The sequence below is a fragment of the Cricetulus griseus genome, chromosome 2 (assembly GCF_003668045.3).
Source record: "Cricetulus griseus strain 17A/GY chromosome 2, alternate assembly CriGri-PICRH-1.0, whole genome shotgun sequence".
Lineage (NCBI taxonomy): Eukaryota > Metazoa > Chordata > Mammalia > Rodentia > Cricetidae > Cricetulus > Cricetulus griseus.
Window position 1 is genome coordinate 107120976 of NC_048595.1, and position 26249 is coordinate 107147224.

General features: G+C 41.3%; 1 protein-coding gene across 1 annotated transcript in view; it reads left to right on the forward strand.

Annotated features, from left to right (window-relative positions):
• The first annotated feature begins 1808 nt into the window (after positions 1 to 1808).
• Positions 1809 to 26249, forward strand: part of Znf292 (zinc finger protein 292) — a 92431-nt gene continuing 67990 nt past the window's right edge. Inside the window, exon 1 of the mRNA XM_027403394.2 lies at positions 1809 to 2007. Coding sequence (XP_027259195.1) covers positions 1846 to 2007 — 162 coding nt within the window. The 5' untranslated portion in view covers positions 1809 to 1845. The remainder of the gene's footprint in view (positions 2008 to 26249) is intronic.

The window sequence follows — 26249 nt, forward strand, 5'->3', positions numbered from 1 at the left end:
ATTTCAATACCTGAATAATGTATAACTTGGGAAAGCAAACTGCAGAATTAAAAATTGTTAGCAAGGAGGGTACAGGATAGCTCTGTGGTAGTGTCTGCAGGCACCAGGCAAAGACAAAACAGCTGCCTTCATTGTTGTTTTTTCATGGCATTTGAACTGTTAATCCACTAGGGGAAATCCTTAGTCTTTCAATGTGCTCCCCTGGTCTCTTGCATAAGCAAACACTAGAAGACTCTGTCTCGTTAATATCTAATGCTGATGCTGTTTTCCTAAAAGGTTTAGTTGTGCTTGTTCATTTTATGTAATGATTTTTAAACATGCATTACAAAACATTCACTGGGGCAACATTATATTTAGAGAACATTTTCCATCTAATGTCCTTCTGCCTCTATCTCCCAAGTACTAGGATTACAGGCTTGTGCCACATCTGACTTTATTATATAACTTTCCTGACAAGGCCACTGTACACAATAGAAATTACTTTTTGAGACAGGGTATTACAATGTAGCCCAGGCTGCATTGGACTAGCAGACTCTAGGCTTCAGCTTCCTGAATGCTGCTGTCCTGCTTGAGCCAACAGTCAGGAAGAATTTTTACTTTAGATATCTATACTTAGAAAAATATAGCTGTCAGAACATAATAGAAACTTGACTAGTTATCTTATCTCTATTGTTTTTTGTAAAGGATTCAGTTGTAAGAAAGACCTCTTGCCTCTTATGTTAGCATTAGATTGCGGGTTTTTGGTTTGTTTTTACTGGCCTGAAACTGGCTATGTAGCATAGTTGAACTTCTGCTTCCACCTGGGGAGTGGTTAGATTAAACACGTCGCTGTGTGCCTTTGGCCTGGTTTTTGCAGCGTGGTGTACTGAATCCAGTCCAAAGCATTCTACCAACTGAGTCACACCCCCAACCCCCAAACATTGGTTTTGCTATTAGCTTGATTATGAAATTTATGGTTAAGCACTTTGATTTTCCGACTACCTCTTACCCCCCCTCACTTTTAAAAATTATGCTTGTTTTAGGGTCTCCTATAGCATGGGCTGGGTTGGCCGAGAAAATACTATATAGCCAAGGATGAACTTTTGAACATCCACCAAGTGCTGGAATTACAAAGATGTACACAATACACAGCCCTTTTCTACAGTTCTAATGCCAACTATTCTTTGCTTTCGGCTTGCAAGTGAAAAGTATGGTTTAGAAGGTCCGTCTGTTTGCAGCATCAAGGGAGAAAATGCTGGTGGTATTTATTTATTGACACCCTTCTTCTTTTACTCTAGCATCCTTAATAGTATTCTTTTTTTCTTGACCTACTTTCAAGAGCCTGCATTAGGTGTTGTTCCTTGTAGCGTGCAGCAGTCTTAAACAGCGGCGAAATAGATTTATTTTAGAAAAGCTTTTGTGCCTTTAGAACCGCCTGGCTACAATATTAGTCATTTCGGTCTGTTTGAATTCTCTCCAAACTATACTTTTCTTGTGTTCGCTACTAGGTTTTCCAGAATGAGATCTGAACGTCATTCTGTTTTGACCCAATTGTTTCCTTTGTGGCCTCCAACACCTATGGAGAGTGTCTCCAGGAGGCGTTCTTGGGTGGGCGCAGAGACCAGGGCGAGCGCCGGCTCTGCACTCTGCCCTGGCCTCCAGCTGTTCTGCAGCCCGTGCACTCGCCCGGGCTGCGGCCGCAGCAGAAGCCTCAGCTCGCTGCAGCCCTGCACCGGCAGCTCGCCCCGCACCCGGCCTTTGTACGTGCGCCCAGGCGTGCCAGCGCACCCGGCACGTGACCCCGCCGAACGTGGCATTGTGTTATCACGTGACCCAGGTGCGTACGCGACGGAGCGGGCTGCGAAGATGGCGGACGATGAGGCCGAGCAGGAGCGCCTAAGCGGTGGCGGCTGCGCGGCGGAGCTGCGGCGCCTGGGCGAGCGGCTGCAGGAGCTGGAGCGGCGGCTGTGCGAAAGCCGGGAGCCCGCCGTGGAAGCGGCCGCCGCGTACTGCCGGCAGCTGTGCCAGGTGAGCCCCTCCCCCTCCGCGGGCCTGAGCGGCCGGAGCGCGGGCGGTCCGCGCCTTTGTGTTCGGCGGCCGGGCTGGGCCGGGTGGCCTCCGGCTCCGTGCACGCTCCCGGGTTGCGCCGCGGGCTCCCGGCTGGCCCTCGCGCGGCGGTCCCCGGGCTTGGCCGGTGCGCGCAGTCGCCCGGCCTTTGTTGTTGGGTTAGGCTCCGACCGTCAGGTCTTTGTTGATGTTCTCGAGCCAATCCCGCCGGACCTGCAAGCTGGGAGTGGCGGCCGTGTCTGCGCCGCGGCCGTTGCTGCTGGCTGCTGTACGCGGTGCAAAGGAGCTGTCACCGTTCCGTAGTCGGTTGTCCCTTGGGGGCGGCTTTTCAGCGTCGGTTTCTCCTTTACGTTCCGGAAGAGTAGGATTTCCGGCCCTCTGCACCCCCACCCCAACCCCACATTTCTTGGGTTCTTTTCCTGTTGAGTGTCTTAGTTGACAAGGGATTTGTGCTTGGGTCAGTTTCAAGACCGTTCCATTCTTTTCTTGCCCAAGGACATTGCTTTTCAGCAACGTGCTCTAACTAGGGGTTAGAATGTTAGTAACAATTTGCTTATGACAGAATCAGAGCTTGGGTCTACACTTGGACTTAATCACGATTCCCCCCAGATAACATGTGGATTTCCCAAGGAGCTGCTGCTTGCTATGGAGGACATTGATTAAATGGCCTAATTGAGGAGGAAGTAGACCGTCTTCACTTAGGAGTGAACCTAATGGATGTGTCATTGTTGAAATTTTGTTTTGGAAACACTGGTCTTTGAACGGTGGTGGAGCATTGTAGGATTTCAGAGTTACACCTTACCTCGCCAGCTTCCAGATTCTGACATCTTTTCTTTATAGGCTCAGGGTACCTGATCACATACAGAAGATTCTCCATTGCTGTGTGCGCTGTATGCTCATACATTATTGAATTGCTGTTCATTATTTTCAAAAGAACTTTGTAGGGTCGAGGATGACTTGTTTACAGATATATGTAATCAGAAAGTTGCAGGCAACATTAACGAGTCATTGTTTTAACCTTTGTATTAAAGAACTTTTTAAATTTTCTGTGCCCTGAAAGTGTCCATTTATTCTTACTTGGACTTTATGTGCGAAACTTATTTTAAACATGAGAAATTGTTTTGGTATAATTTACAAATAAGAAGGCTTTCCTTTATAAGTGGAGTCCACTATTTGGGGTTTTGTTCATTAAGTGGACTGGGGGTGGGGTGGGGTGGTTTATTTTGAGATAGAATCTTACTGTGTAGTCCTGGCTGGTGTTGAAATTTGGGTAGTCGTCTACTTCCCCATCCCAAATGTTGGGGTTACAGATTTGAGCCACCATGACCAGTTTGGAGTCAGCTTTTTAACCAGTGGGGGAAAAAATACTAAAGTATGTTTTAGTTTGGCGTATTATTCCTTAGTAGTGTCCACTGGTTATGGTTTTAAGGATTAATAATACTGAGAAAATGAAGTCTCATGTAATAAAGACTGAAGGGCGTTCTTTTCTTTTTGACAGTTGATATAAAAGTATCAGTGTATGTGTGTGTGTCTGTATTCATTCGAGTGTGTGCGTGTATGTAAAATAGTACTAGGATTTGACCTGAAGGCCTCTATTGTGCCAGGTACACCTCCAGCTTGTAAAGGAATGAAACATTTTAAAAAATAAAAGTAATTTCCTATATTGGGTTTACTAAGTGATAAGTCTTAAGGTACATAAATCATGTCTTATTCTTGCTGACAAAAATCAGACAGTAATGAAATAATCAGTGGTTTTCAAAAACTGTAAGTTATAATTCATATTGAGGACAGTATTACGAAGCACAGGCTGGCCCCCTCAAACTCATTAGTGGAGGATGACCTTAATCTTTGGTTTTCTTATTTCCAAATCTCCAGTTCTGGGATTACAAGTGTGTTCCATGATGCTGGGTTTTACTCCGTGCTGAGGGTTAAATCCAGTGTCTCTTGGGTGCTTGGCACCCCCAAATTATGAATTATAAAAGCCATCTCTAGAGCTGGTGTACTGCTCTAATCCTGCATTTGAGAAGCTGAGGCAGGCAGATGGGATTTTGGGGCCACTCTGGGCTACATAAAGAATGGGGGGTGGGGCTCTAAATGGTGTCTAGACATCTACCTCAGTTAACATGGTATTTAATGTTAGAAGTAGGAGGAGATAGAAATTAAGTCTTGTTTTCTAACCTTGGAATTACAATTCAACCTTTTCTACATTTTTCTCCTGTAGAACCGGGCTGCTCACATGCTTTAGGAAGGCCAGAATGAATAAACTTTTGTCAGCCACTGGGCTTCAGAGATAATATTCTGTGAGCATTGAGCAGTGCTCAGTTTTTTTTTTTTTTTTTTTGCTTCTCAATTTTCTGTTTATTTATGTAAAGATTTGTGCTGTGTGTGTCAGTATCAGTGTGCATGTGCCGTAGCGTGTACAGGTGAGAGGAAGGCTTGCACGTGTCAGTTCTTCCCGTCTGCCTTGTGGGTCCCAGGGATCAAACTTGGGACTTGACTGGGCTGAGCCTTGCTAGCCCTATTTTATTTCTGTATTACTAAAAAATATTTTTAAGGCTTATTTTTATCTAATATGTATGGGTGTTTTGTCTGCATTTGTGTGCATCATGAATCAGAAGCCTAAAGGTGGTGTCTAATGCTTTCCACCTTTGGGGTGGGGTGGTCTCTGCAACCAGAGTAACAGTCTGAGGGTGGCAAGAAGGTATTTCAGTTCAGCATGACTAAATAGCCAGTGTTTGCAGGAGAACTGCTGCAGCAGGGGGATTCGGGTCCCAAAGAAGCTATGTGGAGTAGGTGGGGGGTGAGGTGGGTGGAGCATGAACAAGATCTGAGTGTGAATCAGGTGGCTGCCAGCACAGTGTAATTGAGAAAATATCACACCTTTTATACTGTTTATTGGCACCTAGGATTAAATGGGAGACAAGGGGAATGTGAGCTGGGATGTGGTTCAGATCAGGAATCTGGCATTGACCTTGACAGTAGGCATCAGTCATATGTTAATGAAGGGCCTCAAGTTTATCAAGCCCCCAAGGAAATGGAGAGACTTACCCAAATGTCTGACCTTGGGAAAAGGACTTCTGGGGAGCTGACACTATACTACAATTTGTCTTACTCTGTGGGCCTGGTCCCCTCATAAAGCTCCCAGAAGGGAAGGCCCTGATGTCCTACTCTTTTTTCTATTATACCGCACCATTCTGATTTCTCAGTATTTGTTAACTGAACTCTTGCCCTTAATGGCCTCAGGCTCTGAGTCTGAATTGTAGGCATCTCATCCTTGGGATCAGGTGTGGCTAGTAAATCTCTAACATTCCTGTTCTTGGTGTAATGAGGAGGGCACATTGGAATTGCTGGTTCTATGGTGGTGGGTTTTTTTTTTTTTTTCAAAGAATTATTTTGTTCAGAGTGCTACCATTGTACACGTTCTTATCCTTTACCAAAGCCCACACAAAATTTCCCTAAGGAAAGGCATTAGTATTGAGAATCATTAAAAATGAAGATGCTGGAAAAGTGTGGGTTTGCAATGTTGAAATGCTGGAACTTTGTCAAGCAGCAATGGTCACCATGTGTTGGTTCTAACTTCAGGACTGACCCCAAGTAGCTTATTTTAGACAGATTTAAGCACAGTGCACTTTGGTGAAAAGTTTCCTGGTCAATCTCATGTGCACATTAAAGTTTAAGATGTGACATCTTTTCTAAAGATAGGTTCTATAGATTGATAAGCTACACAACAAGAGTCTGGGGGAAGATTTGGTGTGACTTTGGCTATTCCCCACATCCACTTAGCCTTCTGGGCAGATAACAGGTTACACATCCCTTACTTTGAAGGACCAACCCTGTGTGTTTTACATTTCTGGTTCCCTTAGTGCTTATTTGTGATCATAAGGACCTCCATGCCTCCCACAGGACCTGGAGTTACAGTGTTATGAACACAAATGTGGGAGCTGGTAACCTACTGAAGGTCCTCTTCAAGAGCACCAGGTGATTTAACCATGGAGCCCATCTCTCCAGCCTATTTATTTATTTTACAGTCGTTATTATTCTATGTTTGTGTGGCATGTGTGAAAGGAGTCCTGTCACAGTGTGACTGCTTTTAAAATTGGATTGCACTTTCACAGTGGGACCCAGGGTCAATTTCAGATCATCACGTTTGTGTAGTAAGCACCTTTGCCTTTAGAGCCATTCTTACAGCCCTGTATTGTAAACTAAGCCAGGTCCCCACATTCTGGAATCTGAGGCAGGAAAATTGCTGAATTCTAGGCCAGTGTGGGGAACCTGTGTCAGAACAACAGCAACAACAAAAACCTAATAACAACAAAAAACAATTAGCCAACTGTTTACCATCCCCCCTTCTTTTCCTTTCCTTTAAAAAACAAAACAAAAGTCTCAAAATGTACCCAGGCTGGCCTTGGTCTTCTTCCCTCAGCCTCCTAAATGCTGGGGTTATTATAGGTATGTACCACCATGGTTTGCTTGCCTGCCTGCCCACCCTCCTTCCCCTCACTCCCCTCCTTCCCTCCCAGTAATTGTACATATATTTGGGACAGCTTATGTTACTGTTGTACTTGTATTTGTTATGTAATGATTGAATCAGGGTTATTGTTAGCTCCACCACCTCAAAACATCAATTTTTTTTTGTAATAAAGCTATTCTATATCCCTGATTCTAGCTAGCTATTTTGAAAAACACATTACATTATTCTTGTTATTCTAACATGTAATAGGGCATCCTATTCCTAATTGTAACTTTTTACTATTAAGTAAATTCTGTTTGTTCCTTCTTCAGGCTCTGGTTCCAGTTTTGATTCTATATATGACTGAGATTCTTTGTTTTGTATTTCCGTGTTGGGTTCCTTTAATTAAACTTCATATCTTCCAGTTTAGTCCCTGTTTTTGCAATGGCAGAATTCTGCCATTTTATCAATGGATGAATAGTATTCCATTGTATATGTATCTCACATTTTCTTTATCCGTTTATCAGTTGATGGGCACTTGGTTAATTTCCTATCTTGGTTGTTGTGAATAGTCTCCACTGGATATGATATACTGATTTCATTTCCTTTGGATGCAGACCCAGCAGTAGGATTTTTGTTTTTTTGTTTTTGTTTTTCGAGATGAATCCCTATGTGTAGCCCTGGCTGTCCTGGAACTCAGTTTGTAGACCAGGTTGTCCTAAAACTCACAGAGATCCACCTGCCCCTGCCTCCCAAATGCTAGGATTAAAGGCATGTACCATCACTGCAGGATTTTTGTTGTTAGTTTTGTCTTTTTTATAATAACCATTGACTGGGTGAGATGATTCTGTGGTATTATTCTTCCTTTCATTTGAACCCAGGACCTTGCAAATGCTAAGCTAACATGCATTATCATCTAGCTGCATCCTCAGCTACCTTATTGGGGTTTTCAGTGTTGTTGTTTTTTTTTTAAGATTTTATTAATTTATTATGTATACAGTTATCTGCATGCATGCTTGAACACCAGAAGGGGGCATCAGATCTCATTACAGATGGTTGTGAGCCTCCATGTGGTTGCTGGGAATTGAACTCAGGACCCCTGGAAGAGCAGTCAGTGCTCTTAATCTCTGAGCCATCTCTCCAGCCCCTGTGTTTTGTTTTTGTTTTTGTTTTGTTTGTTTTTAATATATCATTCTTAGAAGTTTCTGTCAAAGTGTTTTTGGCCATTTATGAGTTTGTTTTTTGCTGTTGAGTTGTTTGAATTGCTTGTTCTGAACATTAACCTATTAGAGGAATAGTTTGTACAAACGATTTTTTTCTTCTTTTAGAAGGTTCTCTTTATCTTGTTTCTTTTTCTGGACAGAAGTTCCGTAGGGACTTTCTAGATGTAATATCTGTCACTTTTTTTTTGCTTTTAGGGTTATATCCAAAAAGTCTTTGCCCAGTCTCTCTCGCTCTCTGTGTCTCTCTCTCTTTCTAGTAGCTTTATAGTTTATATCAAAGTCTTTTTCTGTTTTGAGTCATTTTTGTGTAGAGTGAGAGAAAGGAGTTCAGCTTTATTTTTCTCCTATGAGTATTGGATTTTCTCAGTTCCTCTTACTGAAGACAGTATTCTTCCCCAATGTATGTTCTTGGCGCTTTGTGGAACACCAGTTAGCTGTTGATGTGTGAGCTAAAAATCAATTTAAATTTTGAATATTACCTCAACAGGAATTGGGGCTGGAGACTACAGTAAACACAAAAAAATAGAAATTGCTTTTGACCCCTATTTGACACAGACAGTCCTGGCCTTCAAGTCATCCTTCTCGCCTGCTGTGCAAGTGAAGAGAAAAATAAAAGTCTAAAGTTTTAGTTACTGGGAAGAGTGCAGAGCAATAGAACATGGATGTATGAGAGAACCTGTTGTAGATCTTTAATTTTCCTGTTTTTTAAGAGTCAGCTTAAAATTATTTTATGTAACTATTTTAATTGCATTACATATTTTCTTAATATTGTCTCATAATGAGATAATAATGTCCCAGGGATGATCTGACATTGTTTCAGAATAATTTCTCTAGTTCCTAATGTAAAGCCTGGCTGTCTAGATGGAACCTTTTGAATGGTTATGCTGTTGAACTAGCCCTGACAGTATTTTCATTGAGTGTTTACTGCTATGGGTCAGGAACCGTAGCCATGATTCCTGGCGTCAAGTAGTTTACAGTCTACAGAAGAAACAAGTAATTTTTAATGTGATCTGTCTTTCTTATTTCTACGATGAATACAGTTATTTGTTTAGGGATCTAAATAGGAACATTCGACAGTTCTTAAAGGCACTTAAAGATAATGCTCATTGAAAAAGAATCTAATTTAGTAGTTGAACAGTGGTTCATTTGGGTATAATGTTTGTTTACAACATTGTATACTGGGCTGGTTGTTGATTGTGACTGTTTCAAGTCTTTGTCATATGGTACCTAGCTCCTGTTTATAAACATGTTACTGTTTTAACTACTGGGGACTGAACCTCAGGAGTTGGTGCTAGCCAAGTGTTTTATCACTGAGCTATACCCCAAGCCTAGTTCTTTTTTAGCACAGTTGCAATTACTTGAAACAGCTGTTTACAACAATCTGCCATCGAGTCCCAGCTTTTTGGGTAAGCTGAAGGTAAAGCAGCTCTGCAGCCAGGTGAGGTCAAGCAGGGGCTCGAATGTAAATTAAAAAGAAATGGAATGGAGCCTGGTCTGGTGGCTCCCGCCTAACCCTGTAGTCCCTGCGGTGAGGAGGCTCAGCAGTAGGAGGGTAGCTCTGAATCTGAGGCCAGCCTGGGCTATATGGTAAGACCTGCTCCCTCAATCTGATGTAATTGAGATTCTGTTTCTTTTTCCTTTCTTTTTTGGAAACAGTCTCAATCTGTAGCTCTGGCTGGCCGGAACTTGCAGTGTAGACCAGGTTTGCCTCAGGCTCACAGAGATCCGACTGCCTCTGCCTCCCAAGCACTGGGATTAAAGATATTCTGAGTTTTTAAGGAAGCATTTAAACCAGGCAGGAGGAATGAGAGTTCAAGGCTAGCCAGGTGGCTGGAGACATGACTCAGTCATTGAATGCTTGCTGCTTTTCCAGAGGACCATGGTTCAGTTCCCAGCATCCAAGTTGGATGACTCATAACCTTCTGTAACTCCTGCTCCAGAGGTTCCACCATGGACATCTACAATATGACATAATTCTCTCTGTCGCTCACACACATACAACTAAAATATTTTTTAAGTCAAAAAGCATTTATATTCGAAGGCCTAGGTTTAGATGGTATAGGAGTTGTAAGATGCCGGGACTCTAGGAAGATATACATTAATACAGCAAGATTTAAATGCCAATTCATTAGGTCTGTCCAGAGATGTCAGAAGACTATGTATCAAAAAAGAAAATAGTTTTGCTTTTGCATATTGAGAGTTGACCCTGGAGCCTTGTGCCTGCTAGGTAAGCACTCTACTACTGAGCATATAGCCCTTTTGTCTTTGTGAAAAAGTTTTGCTAAATTGGCCTAACAAGTCTTGAACTTAGTATGTGGCCTAGGCAGTCCTTGAACTTTGTTTTCTTTCTTTTTAAAATTACTTTCTTAGGGTATGGGGGTGGGTGGAGAGTAGGCTAAGTGTGGAGCTCTGAGGAGAACTTGTTAAGAGTTGTCTCCTTTCGCCCCATGCTTTCCAGTATTGAACTAAAGTTGTCAGGTTTGGCAGTAAGCTCCTTTACTTACTGAACCATCTCATCAGGCTAGGCCTTGGGACTTTTTAAACACTTCTTTTTTATCCTGCTTTTCCCCACCCCCCAGTAACTTGGGGCTATAAGCCTATCCTTGGGGTTCTGTCAGGATATGCCCTCAGCTGCCACCACTGAGAACATCACCTGTGCACATTCACTATGTTCACTTTTTAAAGAGCCCTGTCCACCTCCCCGACCCTCTGTTTCTCTTCTCTTCTGCTGCTCCTGTCCCCAGAGGCTGGTCTCCCTTCTCTCCTCCTTTTTCTCATTCATGTTCCCCCAATAAAAAAACCCCTCCTCCCAAGTTCTGTCGCATGGCATCTTTCTCTGGTGCAGTGCTTTTAAAAATTACAACAAAGCCTGTTGTTTTAATAATAACAAAAAATGTGTTTTATTGCTAACTCTGCCTTTTTATTGAAAATGTCTAGTATATTATGTGTCATAAAAGGCTGTGTGATGTATATATCATATAGTCTAATACTTATGTAATAAGCTGTACCATTTAGATTTGTGTAATGCAAGCATACTGTTTAATCTTAGAACAGTGACAAAACTACCTGGTGATGCATTTGTCAAAATGTATTCCTGTTTTGTGTGTGTGTGTGTGTGTGTGTGTGTGTGTGTGTGTGTGTGTGTGTGTGTGTTTAAAGATTTATTTATTTATTTATTTTAGTGTGCATTGGGTTTTGCCTGCATGTATGTCTATGTGAGGATGCCAGATCCCCTGGAACTGGAATTACAGACAGTTGTTAACTGCCCAATGGTTGCTGGGAATTGAACCCAGGTCCTTTGGAAGAGCAGCAGGTGCTTTTAACAGCTGAGTCATCTCTCTAACCCCTATATTCCTGTTATGAAGCAACACATGATTGTCCATTGAAATAGATAGTAAATATTCAGATCCAAAGAGGCAGTGTGTGTGTGTGTGTGTGTGTGTGTGTGTGTGTGTAATCTTTATAGTTAAAGGTAACATAGTCTACCTTGTATTTTCCTGTGGTTGTTTTCTAGTACTTGGCAGATGGAGCCCGGGCCTCCATGCTAGGCAAGCACTTTACACTGAGCTACACCCCCAGCTGCCCTGTTTTGTTTTTTATGTGTGTTTGACTCAAAATATGTTGTGGAAATAATTTTGTAACAAATCATATAACTCTTTGGCTTTGTGTTTTAAAATTGAGCAACAGTCAGGCATGATGATAACGAACCTTTGTAATCTCAGCACTCTGTAAACTACAGTGTGAAATCCTGTCTAAACAACAAGAAATCCCAACAACAAACAACAAAACTCTGCCTGATAATTGTGGTTTGGGATTTTGTCTGACTAGGCAATTATTGGTAGATATTTGGAAGAGTAAGTAATTTATTTATTAATTTTGATTATTTTATGTTAGAGTGTTTTGCCTGAATGTGTGTGTATGTACCATGAATGTACATGTACATGAATGTACCATGTACATCCCTGGTGCCTGTAGAGACCGGAAGAGGGCGTGGCTTCCCTGGGATGTCACTCAGTGGTAGAGTGCTTAAGTAGCAGGACCAAAGCTTTCATTTCTAAGTTGTAAAAATGTAAGGGCAAAGTGTTTGAAACTGCATAAGCATGTTCCTTAAGAGACTAGCCTGATTTTGATTAGGGGCGCTCTCAGTTGGAAGACACATTAAATCAGAATATAAGATGGCTTGCTTCTTAATTAGGGATAATTACTTTAGGTATTGAGGGAGTAATAGGCCATTTAAGTTTTAAAAACTTAAATAATGCTCATGGGAAATATTTTAAATGTTCATAATTAGTATGGTTTTGCATACTGAAGATGAAGTCCTACTTTCTAAAATATGCTTATGTCAATTTTAGCAAGGGAGGAAACTTCACCAAACTTCTTTCTGCTTTATACGTTTTTTGGTCTGAAATTGAAATGAGGAATGAGAAGATGTGCTCAGTAGTTGTCCTTTATACCTTTGTTTCTTGGTTTATTTATTGATTGTTTTCAAGTGCTGGAGAGCCAAACCAGGAGTCTTGATCATGCTAGCAAGTACTCCACCAGTGATTTACACTCTGCAGCTCCTGGGGACATTGGCTTACAATACAGAGAACAGGGTTTTGTTCTGAGACCAGGTCTCAGTGTAGCCTGGGGCTTGCTGTGTAGCTGAGGAGGACCTTGATCTCCTGGTCCTCCTGTCTGACCTTCCAAGTGCTGTGGCTCCCTGAGTGCTTCCTGGGTGTACCTCAGAAGAAAACTGTTATTTTTTCCCCTCTAACTTTGCATTAAAAATAAATGATCTTCAAGTATACATATTTAGCCCAGAAGATTTTTTATTATTAAATGCATGCTTTCTTTATTTAATCAGAGTTGTGGAGTGTATCTCTGCTGTTATTGCTTATAAAACCCAGGGAATATATATATTGTTGAGCAATAACACCAGGTAGTAAGAGCCTAGTGATAGATATAGTAAGTGGAATATGGGTTAAGAGAAATAGAGCTTTTTGAGGAAAAAATGCTTTTGAGACTATGGCTTCATGCTGGCCTCGAATTCACTGTATAGAACAGAATTTCCTCAATTTATAGCAATTCTCAGCATATTGGTTATTGGAATTACAAGTATGAGCTACTACACCTTTTTTTTTTTTTTAAAAAAAAGTATCTTAAAAGATTTATCTATTTATTTTATGTGTATGAGTGTTTTTGTCTGCATGTTTGAATGTGTGCCGTGAGTGCCTGGTACCCACAGAAGACACAGTTAGGGAGATCCCCTATAACTGAAATTACAGATGTTTGTGAGCCACCATGTGGGTGCTAGGAACCAAACCTAGGTCTTGTGGTGGTGTTCGAATCTTCTGGGAGAAACCAAAGACTTAGACTCAATTTAAATGTAGAATAAATTTATTCTTGCTGCTAGCATAGGATCTTAGAGCCAAACAGCATGCCATGTAGAAGGAAGGTTAAGGTGGGATTCTAAAGGAGACATCAGAAAGGTGTGTATTATTATCACTATCCATGGAACCCACAGCTGGACAGGAAAATTGTCTTACTTCCTACTGTCTAGTAATCAAAGATCATTTTATCCCTTCCCCATAGTGATAAGCAGGTTTTACAGAAGCAAGGGCAGCTGTTAATCTATGCAGGCCACTAAGATCTCCCAGAGCAAAAGGCCTATGGCCCTCCAGGGACTCCTAGCTCTATATTAAGTTTCTTTAGTCATCACAAGGGACCTGTGTTTATTATTCCTTAGGTCTGAACACTCTAATGACTTCATTTCTGGGCAGTCAAAAACACAGTGCCATCAGGTTAGGACTGACTGTCATGTCCCCACAGGTCCTTTGCAAGAGCAACAAGCATTCTTAATTGTTGAGTCATCTCTCCAGCCTCTTATAGTTTTATTTAAATAATCAATCAATTTGAGATAGGGTCATCTCTTATTGTAGTTCAGGCTGGGCCCAAACTCATGGCACTCTACTTTAGTCTCCTGCATGTTGAGCCACCACACCTAGAACCTCTCTCTACTCACTAATCCCAGCCTTTAAAAAAAAAAAAAATTGTCCTACCCCTTCACTATGACTTTGGAAATTTTGTAGAATAGACTCATTTTATCATGTTTCTTTGTGATTTGATTGTACAATCTAATAATAGCATCTTAATTCTTATCCCAATATTAGGTCTTCTTGCTTATGAAGTCTTTTGTCTGTCTTCCTCATTGGTAGTCTAGCACTTGAAACAATATTTTTAAAATTTAGGTTTTATAAGAACTTAAGAAAATCTGTAGTTTAACTTGTGCTCATGAGATGTAACTTTCTCTTGCCACTCTGAAACAAAATTATCACACAGTGCTTACAATGTGTAACTCCTCCCTTCTCCATGGAACTCAGACCCTGTTAGATGAGCACTCAAACATAGCACTCGCTATACTCTCAGTGCCTCCCTCCCCCTTTTTTTTTCCTTCTTGCAATGCTATGACTGGGATATTGGGGCATCTGCATACTTTCATGGGCTCTGTCCCTGAGTATATTCCCAACCTCCCTCAAAACATTCTATTTGACTAGGAGAAACATCAAATTTAAAATAGTTGTTTTTTGAGTCAGGCTCTAGTGTATCCCACATCTGGAATTTACTGTATAGCTGAGGATGACCTTCAGTTCTCAGGTCACACTCCATTACTGAGGGAAATTAGAGCAGGAACTCAAGGCGGGACCAGGTGTGAGGACTGAAGCAGAGACCACAGAAGAATGCTGCATACTTACATAACTCAGGATCACCTATCCAGGGGTGACACCACCCACAGTGGGCTGGACCCTGCCACATCAATCATTAATCAGGAAAATGCCCCACAGACTTAGCCATGGGCCAGTCTGGTGGGTCATGAGCTCTGTTGAAGTTCCCTTTTTTTCAAATGACTCTTGCTTGTATCAGGTTAACAAAAACTAACCAGGGCAATTGATAATTGTATTTTCAAGTCATCTGTTGTTACCACTTTGAAAATAGCACCATCATTGATTTATTTATCTCTTTGTTTAAAGCCTGCATTTTAGAGAAGGTAAAAAGGCTTTTTGCAGCGATGCATGTAGGTATGCTAGGCGGCTATTGTTTTAGAGATGAAACCTTTCCTTTGTTCACAGAAAATGAAATTGTTTTGAAGATTTCCTTAGCTTGCCCCCAAACTTAAACTGGTGGCAAGTGGGGTGGGGTGGGGTAGGCTGGGATGGTTTTTGAGAGAAGCTAGGAAGTTGAAAGTATAGTTTTAGAACTCCAACTTGAATTCCAACTATGGTCCTTCTATTGTCTCTGTTCTCATATAGAGCCCCAAAGCAGAATGATTGCTGATGTAAAGGGTACACACTAGTTTATTACGATTAGAAGGTGCAGATGCAGTCTCCCCTTCACCCAAGAACCTTAGTCTTAACAGTAGTGAACTACTGGGCACTCTGGGTTTGAGTCAGTGGCAAAGCACCTACCTAGTTCTCATCCCTTAGACCTAAGAGAATGGAGGAGGGACCAACTTCAATTACTTGTCTAGATAGTGATTTTTAAGCTAAAAAGAAAACCAAACATCTCTTTTCTCTCCAAAGTTTTACTTCTACTTTGATGTATAAAATAGAAAAACTAGTCTATGAGCATTCCACCTTGAAACATGTCTTGTCTTGTCTAAAATAGAAAAATTAACCTCTGTAGAAAGTTGGGCAAAGATTAACAACATCAGTGGTGGGATTGAGTTCATACATAACTTTAGTATTAGTTTCTTCCTGAGTTGGTGAGGTTTTACTTTTCTTGTGTGTCCTCATTCTGTCATCTTTTCTTACGTTGAAAGACAATCAGCAATCTTGCTTTAGAAACACAGACTTTCCCCTTTTATGTTATTAATGTTTTAGTTAGCAAACAGAGTAGTGGGCTTTAGTATGATATTTTAATGTGTATCACTATACTTGTATGTGTTCCCCATTACCCTCCCTTGTCTCTCATACTTTCCTTGTCTCCATTTCTCCCCCAGATAATTCCTCTTCTGACTTACATGACTGACCAGTTGATTGATTTGATTGATCAGTCAGTCTAAACTCTGAATGGGCGGGGCGGGGGGGGGGTCCAGTATTTTGTCTGTCTTCCCTTCTGTTAACCTCCCATTTTTCTTTTTGGTGGTTGGGATGAGGTCTCCCTATTAGCTTAGACTGGCCATAGCCTTGTAATCCTCACACCTCTGCCTCTCAAGTTCTGGTATTACAGTTGTTTGCCACGAGTTCTGGCTGTTTAAGACTTTTAACCCCTCTAGCTTTTAAAGGGGTGTGGCACAGTAGTGGCATTATCTTTAATCCCAGGACTCAGGAGGCAGAGGCAGATTGGTTTCTGAGTTCAAGGCTAAGCTGGTCTGCAGAACAAATTCCAGGCCATCCATAGCAAGACTTTGTCTCCAAAAAGAAAAGGAAAGAAAGGAGGAAAAAAGAAAAAGACTTAATTGTGCTGTTTAGTCTCTCTGCCATAGTAAGGCACCTTAGATAAGCTTACTGCTTTGGTGCTTAAGACTTTATATCATATCTGGAATCATGGTGCTGGTATATATATTGTATAATATAGAAACTATACTTTTGTCAGAGGAACAGCAAATATTAGATAATAGTGAAATGCATAAAGGTAGTGTTTTTATTCTGAAACTTAATTGGAAAGAACTAGACCATTCTTACACATATTTCCACCTGATTTGCACTTCAGATTTTAACTTTGTCATTACTTAGTGGTGTGTGTGTGTGTGTGTGTGTGTGTGTGTGTGTGTGTGTGTGTGTGTGTGTGTGTGTGTGTTATGTGCCACTATGGTCATATGGAGGTCAGAAGACAACTTTGTAGAGTTGATTCTTTTCTAACACTGGGTAGGTTCCAGGGATTGAGCTCAGGTCATCAGCCTTCATGGGCAAGCACTGTAGCTCCCTGGGCCATTTTATCTCAGATTTTCTTTTCCTCCTTGGGTTTTTAAAGAAGTGACTGTTTATCTCTCTCCCCTTCTCTTCCTCTATCCCTAGCCCCCTTTCCTCCCTTTCTTATCTGTTTTCTCATTTCCTTTTGAGACTAGGTCTGGTTTGAACTTGGGATCCTCTTCCCTCAGCCTTGAAAGTATCTGGAATTGCAGCCTGTGGCACCAGACCATGGTAGTTTCTCTTCCAAGTTGCTTTTTAAAACTCTACACATGTAATTAGCATCTCCCAGCTTTGCCTGTATCGTCATCACTTTTCTTTCCTTCATTGTTTTAGTCCTCTAGTCTGTAGACAGGCACATGTGTCTTTCTCATATGTTTTATTCCATTGGACACCTGTCTCCACGTAACATCCTTCCTCTGATGTTTCCCTACATTGGAGATTTTTCCTGTCCAGGACAGACTTTGCTTTGGTTGGTCTTGATTTCTGTTACTTAGTGCTGTACTTAGTAAGGAACCATGGTTACTGTCTTCATTTCTTGATCTTCCATTTCAGCTTGAATTCCACCAATCATTACATCAGTTTAAAAGTCATTTGCTTGGAAAATCTATACTTTTTAACTATAGACTTAAGAAAGCAATCTGGCAGCCCACAGGTTGTTTAATGTTCTTTTGTTTTTTTTTTTTTTTTTTTTTTTTTTTTTAGAAAAATACAGTTAATATTTTAAGATCACAATTTGATTTTTAAAATGAGTTTTATTTTCCTTATTGGAAGAATCCTAACTTAATGTGTGATTTATGGGGCTGAAGTGGCTGCCTACTAAGCCCTTGTTGGTTCAAACTTAAAGTCTCATAGTGCAAACTAGCCAGAGTTGTAGCAGTTCACCTGTCATCCCAGGAACAAGCAACCCAGATGTGTGAGACAGACCTTGCTGGACTGATCCAGTAGCAAGCACAAAAGGTACTAGGTTTTGGCAAGTTTCAGTAGCAGGCACAGAAGGTGCTAGGTTTTGGAAAGTTTGTGTCATGTGAGAATAAGTTGTTCTGAACTCAGGAAGCATTGGTCAGTCTCTTCTGATTATACAGTTTGCCATGAATATAATCACACAGTAGAAGGTTCTTAACGAAAACAATTTGAAATAATGTAGCACAGAGTATGTTTACCTTGGATACTGAGGAAAGGTAAGAATTTACAGCAGTGAGGACTTTGCACATGTAAAAATACGTAAGAATTTTGCTCCATCATCTTATGGCCCACATTTTGAGAGAATAGATTCTTCCAGTTTAAAGACTTTGGTGACTAGCCAATGGTTTTGCTGTGCAGTCAGTGTGACTGAGACGATAGAAAGAGTTGTAGGAGGAAAAGGACCAGGGTCAAAATCTAGGAAGATAGGCTGCTTGAGACAAGACCAGCCAGCATAACCAGTCTATGGACCAACCAGCCTTTAATACCTCTTTGTAGGGAGAGGTCTCTAGGTACCTGTAGCTCTGACCACACCCACTTGGCATGTGGGATAAAGATCTGAGGAGAGGGCCACTGGTCTTCACTCTCGGGGTTCTGGTCAGGTCTCGGAGAGCTGCTGAGACAGGATTCTCAGTGTGCCAGTCTGGGTTATCTGTTTCTCATGTAAGTGACTACCCCTCAATAAATAATCAACGATATCCATATCCCGTGTACGGTTATTTTACTCTACACCTCTTTGGTGAATAGTCTACAGAAGTTACATCACTAGTGATTTTCTACTATAAAGGCCTTATCTAGAAGAATTTGTGAAATCATATATCCCAGAAAGAAACAGAAAAACAAAGAAGAGTTGATGAAGAGTCATGTCCAGCACAATAATCCAACAAATCCTTCCAGCCCCCAACTAATAGAGAAGAAAAAGAAATACCAGCAATACAATGAACTGGAATATTTCCCAAGTAAATTTGTAGAAAGTAGTCTCAAGGTGCCGATACACAATGTAGATTAAACTGCCTGCATTAAAAAACAAGAACCAGCTAGATGTGGTGGCCCAAATATTTAATCCCAGCATTTGGGAGGCTAGTTTATATAACAAGTTCCAAGCCAAGCAGTGCTACACAGTGATACCTTATCTCAAAATTAACAACACCAAAAAGCAATACAAAATAAACCTCACAAACAAGTAAACCACAAGAACCTGCAAAAAAAAAACCTAGAAGCTTAGTGTCTGTGGATAAGAATCATCCTTCCCTGCAAACAGAAGCTGTGGACAAACATGTGTAGCTGTTCTTAGTCTGATAAAGTAGGCTCCAAATGAAAACTAGTAAAAGAGATATAAAGAAGACCAGTGCATTGCTGGGCGTTGGTGGCGCACGCCTTTAATCCCAGCACTCGGGAAGCAGAGGCAGGCGGATCTCTGTGAGTTCAAGGCCAGCCTGGTCTCCAGAGCGAGTGCCAGGATAGGCTCCAAAGCTACACAGAGAAACCCTGTCTCGATAAAACAAACAAACAAAAAAAAAAACAACAACAAACAAACAAGAAGACCAGTGCATCTTGGCAATAATAATCGTAAATATTATGTACCAGTTGTTGGGGCTCCCATTTCAAATACCAAAAGCACACATAGGTCCTGAACATAGTAAGTAGAAAACTTCAATACTCTATTCATATTTAGACTTAAAACCAGCAAAGAAACTTTAGGCCTAAATTATGCCATCAATTTAACAAATAACTCTAGAAGGTTGTACCCAACAGGTTAGTGGATATATACTCAGCTGTACATGGAATCTTCTTCTCCAAGATAGATCACATCATGGGATCACAAAGCAAGCCCTGGCAGATACAGAGAATCAGGATAATTCCTTGTATCCTGTTATACCACAGAAGAATAAAAGCAGAAATAAACAGCAGGAGAATCTTCAGAAACTAAAGAATACAGGACACTGACCAGATACTATTGTAGAATATTATTTTAAGGTGTGAGACTTTTGTTAATGCTGCATTTGTTTAACTCTGAAGCTGTGATTTTTTTGTCTGCCTAGCACACCTGATGGTTTAATAAAGAGCAAGGCAGGAATAAAGTTAGGTAGGGCTGGCAGGCAGAGTATAAATAGGAGAATGGAGGAGAGAACGAGAAGAAGGAGAGGAACGTCAGAGGCCAGCCACCCAGCTACACAGCAATCCACAGAGTAGTAAGAGTAAGATTTACAGAAGAGAACAGGAAAAGCCCAGAGGCAAAAGGTAGATGGGATAACTTAAGAAAAGCTGTAAAGAAACAAGCCAAGCAAAGGCCAGGCATTCGTAACTAAGAATAAGTCTCCCTGTGTGAGTTATTTGGGAGCTGGGTGGTGGGGCCCTCAAAAAGACAAAGGGGCAAAACCAACCCATAACATAAAGACACCATTGAGTGGACAGTTGGTCATTGAAGAAATTAGAGAAGAAATTTAAACAAATGGAAAGTGTAGCACAGTCCACCAGATCCTCTGGGACACAGCCAAGGCGGCCCTAAGAGGGAGTTTATACCTATAAGTGCTCACATTAAATAATCAGAGACGTGTACCTTGGGCTCCAGAAAACCAAAATGAAGCCATTCCTACATGAAATAGAGACAACAACAACAACAACAACAACAAATCAGAATTGGTCTTTGAAAGGTAAACAAGATTAACAAACTCCTAGCCAAACTAACAAGACCCACATTGATAAGATAGAGCCAAAAGAAGTTGTTAAGACAGCCTGCACTCCAGTGAAATCCAGATTTGTAGAAAATACTTTGAAAATGTATATTCCCCAAAGTTAGAATCCCTTGAAGAAAAGGAAAAACTTCTAAATGTGTTTGACTAACCAAAACTACAGCCAGAATATATAAACAGACAAATCATTATAAGCAATAAAATTGAATCTGTAACCAAATCTGCCTATAGTGAAAAGCCTAACACCAGGTGGAATCACTTATTCTTTTTCCTTTTAAAGAGAGAGTCTTACTGTGTAACATGGCTTGCCTGGAACTCACTATACAGAACAGGGTAGCCTTAAACTGACAAGTGATCCACCTGCCTAGTGCAGGTGTGTGTAGAGGACCAGTGTAGATATAGGGAATCTTTCCATTGCTCCTTCTACTTTATTCTTATAGGCAGTATCTCAGATCCAGTGCCCACTGATAACGTTGGTCTTACTAGCCACCTTTCTCTGGGACTCCCTGTCTATCTTCCAAGACTGGGATAACAGTGGGGTGCTCCTAAACCACCCAGTGTTTATGTTATGTAATGTGGTGTGGTCTTTTTTTTTCGGGGAGGGGAATTTGAGACAGGGTTTCTCTGTGTAACAGCCCTTGCTGTCCCAGAATCAGGAGGCTGACTTCAAACTCACAGAGATCCACCTTTGTCTGCCTCCTGAGTGCTGGAATTAAAGACCTGTACCACCACACCCAGCTTGAGCTCTGGTCCTTTTGCTTTTGCAGCAAGTGTTTTAACCAGTGAACCACTCATCAGCCCTCTATGAGATTTTTTCTTTGTTCTTTTTCTTAGAAAATATGTAGAGCTGGGTGGTGGTGGCACATGCCTTTAATCCCAGCACTTGGGAGGCAGAGGCAGGTGGATCTCTGTTGAGTTCGAAGCCAGCCTGGTCTACAGAGCAAGTGCCAAGACAGCCAAAGCTACACTGAGAAACCTGTCTCAGAGAAAAAAAAAAAAATTAAGTTATGTTGAGACTGGGTCTTGTGTAGCCTTGGCTAGCCTCAGGTTTGTTCAATAATTGAGGGTGATCTTGAACTCCCAGGTCTTCCTGCCTCCTCCAAAGTGCTGGGATTGTAGGCATGTTTTCACTTGCTAGGCTAATCTTTTACATTCTTTCAATTTGTTTGTACCTTTGTGACTTTGCAAAGTCTTCCTCTCACTTGATGAACATTAGTTCCTCATGCCTCCTCCTCCTGAGTTGCTAGGGTTACAGACATGTGCTACCATGCCTGGTTTTATGTGGTGCTAGGACTTCATGAATGCTAGGCAGACACTCTACCAGCGCAGATTGCCTATGCTTTTGTTGTTGCTGTTCTTTTCCTTGTAGGATAGAAGAAGGAATTGTCTCTCTTTACTGCACCAGGCCCATGGCTGGGGTGTGTATGGCAAAATCAGATAAAGAACAACCTTTAAAAATAACATGAATTAAAACCCTTTGGAAATGAAGGCTCAAAGAAAGGAATATCTATTTTATGCTTAGAGTGGTGAAGAGGAAATGGTTACAGAGCTGTTTGAAGGGACAAAGCAGGTAAGACCTACTAATAATTAACTAGAGTAACATTGCAAGACCTGTTTCTTGAAATTTCAGCAAAGGCTTCACCCAAAGGTTGCAGGATCAGAAATGCCAGTAGCAGCTCAATGTCAGATGTTGGAAAACGTATCTGGGCTTGGTGGCACAGGCCTTTAATCCCACTACTCAGGAGGCAGAAGTAGGCGGATCTCTGTAAGTTTGAGGCTCATGTGGAAAACAGGTTCCAGGACAACCAGGGCTGTTATACAGGGAAACCCTGTCTTGAAAAACCAAACCAAACCAAATCAAATCAAATCAAAACAAACAGCCAAGTTGGAGACCTCACAACTGGAAAGTAGATCATATAGTTTCCAGGCTGAGAATGAAGGCTGGAGTGCATTCCTCACAGCCACAGTAGAAGTCAGCCCAAAGACAAAGAACCTGGAGTCTGATGTAGAAAAGATGCAGCAGCAGAAACTTGTAGGGAGGAAGGGTGAGCGTGAGAAAGAACATGTTGCCTCTTCTTAGGGGCTTCTATTCGTAGGGCTGCTGCCACCCAGTTAGGGGTAAATCTTCTCTACTAACCCAGAAACCATCCTTCCCTGGAAACAGATATTCCTCAGACACTCTTTCATAATAAAATAGTCATACACTATACCCCCTCTGCTCTGCTAGTCCTGTAGTCAGGAAGCCACAGGCACAAGACTTGGAATGATTAATGTTGTCAACAGGGTGGAGAATCACCAATAAGATAAACCTCTGAGTATACCTGGAGGGCTTGCTTTGATTAGGTTGATATGGGAAGACCCATCCAGTTAAGGCATTTTATCATAGCAGCAGAAAAAACAAAGATTTCTCATGTGATGATGTTAAGATTGTGGAGAATAAGGCCTGCTTTCAGAGATACCATGTGAAATTTAGGAGCTGACCAGAAGTTTCCAAGGTGCTTGGAAGGTGGTTTGAAATAAGAGTAACTTCTGCTGCCCCACCCCCAGTACAGGATGGTAGTTTGTGTAACTGTCAGGTACATTGAGTTGCTTTGCTCATATGAAAGAGGAAGATAGTGTGTCTATGCAGCATATATATGCACACAAACTACCAAAACAGAGCCATGAAAGTCAGCCTACCAGTTAAAGGTACAGCTCTGTTAGTTTTCTTGATAGGTTTAACATGGACAAAATGTAAGAAACCCAAGTGGAAGTGACTGGAGATAAATATAATGTAGAATTCATTGGTGGTCAACCTGGTACTTTCTCTTGCTATTTAAATATAGGCCTTGTCAGAACTATATAACTGGCTATAAAGTTTTGGTGAGATCTTGGAAGGAAATGTTGATGGAGACTTTTCTGTCCATCACAGAACCAGAGAATCCTTTGGTTGTGATTCTGAAAGCAAGGAGTTGATTCAGAAGTGCATTTTGGATTATAGTGTTGCAGATTATATGTGATATGTAATGGAAGATGAAAATGCTTACTAAGAAATAGTTCTTTCAGTACATAAAGAGCAACATAACACCAGACATAGAGGTGATGTATAGGAAAGTCTGTGTTGGGATAAAAGAGAATGTAGTCTATGAGAAGCTTAAAAGAATAGTTAAAAGAAATACAACACCCCCCACCCCCCCACCCCACCCCCACCCCCACCCCCGCAAATGTGCCTTTCCTGAAAGAAATATTGGGTAGCTCAAAAGAAGGCAAGTTTTCTAGAGTACAGGAATGAACTACTGAGAGCTAAACCAATTCCCATGAATTTTCTTCCAGATAAAAATAATACATTCACTGACCAAGCCAAGAAGGGGAAGAAAAAATAAAAGTGGTTCATACTTAGGTATGAGGGAACACATCTATAATTTTAGCTATATATTGAGGAGATTGAGGTAGAAGGACCATTGGAACCTAAGGGCTAGGGCTAGTTAATATTACAAGATTCTTTTTACATATTAACGGTAATTTGTAATTAATGTTTATTTATGTAGCTTTCCCAGCTAAATTACAGAATTTTTGGAGGGGGAGGGGTTAGGCCCAGGTAGATGCAGTGAGCTAAAACGAGTTAGAACATGTTTACAAAAGCAAGGATCATACCACATTCCCCCTCCCCTAATATATGACACATTCGAATCATTTGCTCGTCCATGGAACCTAGCCTTGATGTTAAAGAGTAAACTACCATGATGCATTTTCTTCACTCTAGTAGGTTTGCAGTTATGCAGTTATGCTCCTCAAAGTCATCGACCCCTAAAATAGTCAGTGAGATAGGGAGTAATTATATTTCCATAATAGTTAAAGTCTACATGTCTTAATGTGAGCAGCCAGAAAGCATAAACCTAAACCATGTAGCCTAAGCTGGCCTGGAACTCACAGTGATAGTCCTACCTCAGCCTCCTGAGGATTAGGATCACAGGTGTGTGCCACGATTCCCTTCCTGACGTGTCTTAAGTAGTTCTTAGAGACAATAAAAATGGAAGAAAAATATGTATTTTCAAGGAAGCTTATAGAAGGTTTCTCTGTGACTACAAATGTCTTTAGTGCTAATCCCATCTTTAGTACTAATCCCATCTGTCTTAGGTTTCTATGCTATGAAAATACTGTGACCAAAAGCAGTTTAGGGAACGGAGGTTTTGTTTTGCTTACAGTTCCAGGCAAGGGTCCATCACAGAGGGAAGTCAGGACAGGAACTTAGAGGTAGGAACTGAAGCAGAGGCCATGGAGGAGCACTGCTTATGACTTACTCAGTTTGCTTTCTACCTTCCCATGTATTGCACTGTACACAATGAGCTGGGCCTCCCACATCAGTCATCAATCAAGAACTGCACTAAGCCAGTCTGGTGAGGTCATTTTCTCCATTAAGGTTCTCTCTTCCAGAATGACTCTGACTTGTGCTAATTGACATAAAACTAGCCGGGACACCCTCCCTCTGTGGTATTCTTCCAATGTCTTCTCCTCTTAAGCCCCTCCCATTTCCCCCTTTTTGTCCTTCTTAGCACATACATTCTATTCTGCTACTGAATATGGAGCTTTCACCCCTACCCTCTAACTCCCTCCCCCCTTTCCACTCTTCTGGCCTCTACATTAACTTCAGGTTATTCACCGAAACCTAAAGATTGAGGTCTTTAGGATCCAGATATAAGAGAGATCAGGTGGCATTTGTCTTTCTGGGTTTGGATTACCTGACCAAGAATATTATTTTCCAGTTATATCCACTTATTTGCGGATTTCATTTTTTCTCTATAGAATTCCATTGTGTATGCATACCACATTTTTATTAGCCATTCATCAGTTGATGGACACCTAGGGTACTTGGATAATTCATAGTGTCTAAATGTGTTATCTACTCAAGGTACCAAGGAAGAAAAGTTATCAACAGTCCTGCCCAGCTGTAAATCCTGGAAACTACAGTAACAACTAACCTGGCAAGACATGCCCAAATGGTGCAATAGTGGCAATGTCATTTTGGAGATAACCAGCAGATGTCTGGTTGGCCATAAGGCCTGCTCAGTAGGATGTAATACACTTGGTATTATCAATATAGCCAAGAACCTACAACTAGAAAGATCATCAGCCCTAGAGGAGAACTTACTACTGCCATTTACTCAAGTTGATAAAGTACCTAACAGCCTTCTAAGTAGGCATCTTGATACTCACAGATAACTGGAATCTCACATATCAAAGAAGCTTCTCTTTGTAGCAGACAGACTATTACAGAGAACTACAGCTTGTCAAAATGTAGAGAATAAGTTACTAGAGTGTCCATCCCCAAATAGCCCTTACACCAAAGACTCAGGTGACAGTCATAGGAGAAGGGACAAAAAGATTTTAAAAGCCAGAAGACTGGGATGACTTCTGTGAGATAGTGTCTTCTGGACACGACAGGACTGTTGTACATAAAAACTATATGTTGGTTGTCTGTCCAAAACCACACCAGTTGACATCCCATCATGGCTGGGGGAAGACCTCACAAGGCCTCAGCCCCAGTTGAAGAGGTACAGGCAGTAAACGGCTGCTGAGAGAGGGAGAGTCAGTTTTCTCCAGGGATGTGCACCTAATAGGTTGCCCATGCTGGAGTGGTCAGCCCTAACCCATGTACATATAGGGAATACTAGTTAAATTCAGGAGGTTATATATGTATGTCTATAAATATAGAAGAGAAGTGTGTTAACTTGAGAGGGTGATGAGAGCACATGAGTTGGCAATGATAAAAATACATTGTCCTTGTGGATGAAACCTTAAAGGAAAAATACAGTTTAGGGAAAAATAATTTAGAGTACGAGAATCCTTAGAGAAGCAAGCCCAGTGCCTTGGCTGTTGAGTCTAGTCCTTTCCCTCCCCCACCCTTTTTTAAAAATAGTGTCTCACACTGTAGCCCAGGTCTCCTGTCTCAGCCACTTGAGTGCTGCATTGACTGTAGTGAGTCACCACACAAAGCATGTTTTGGTTT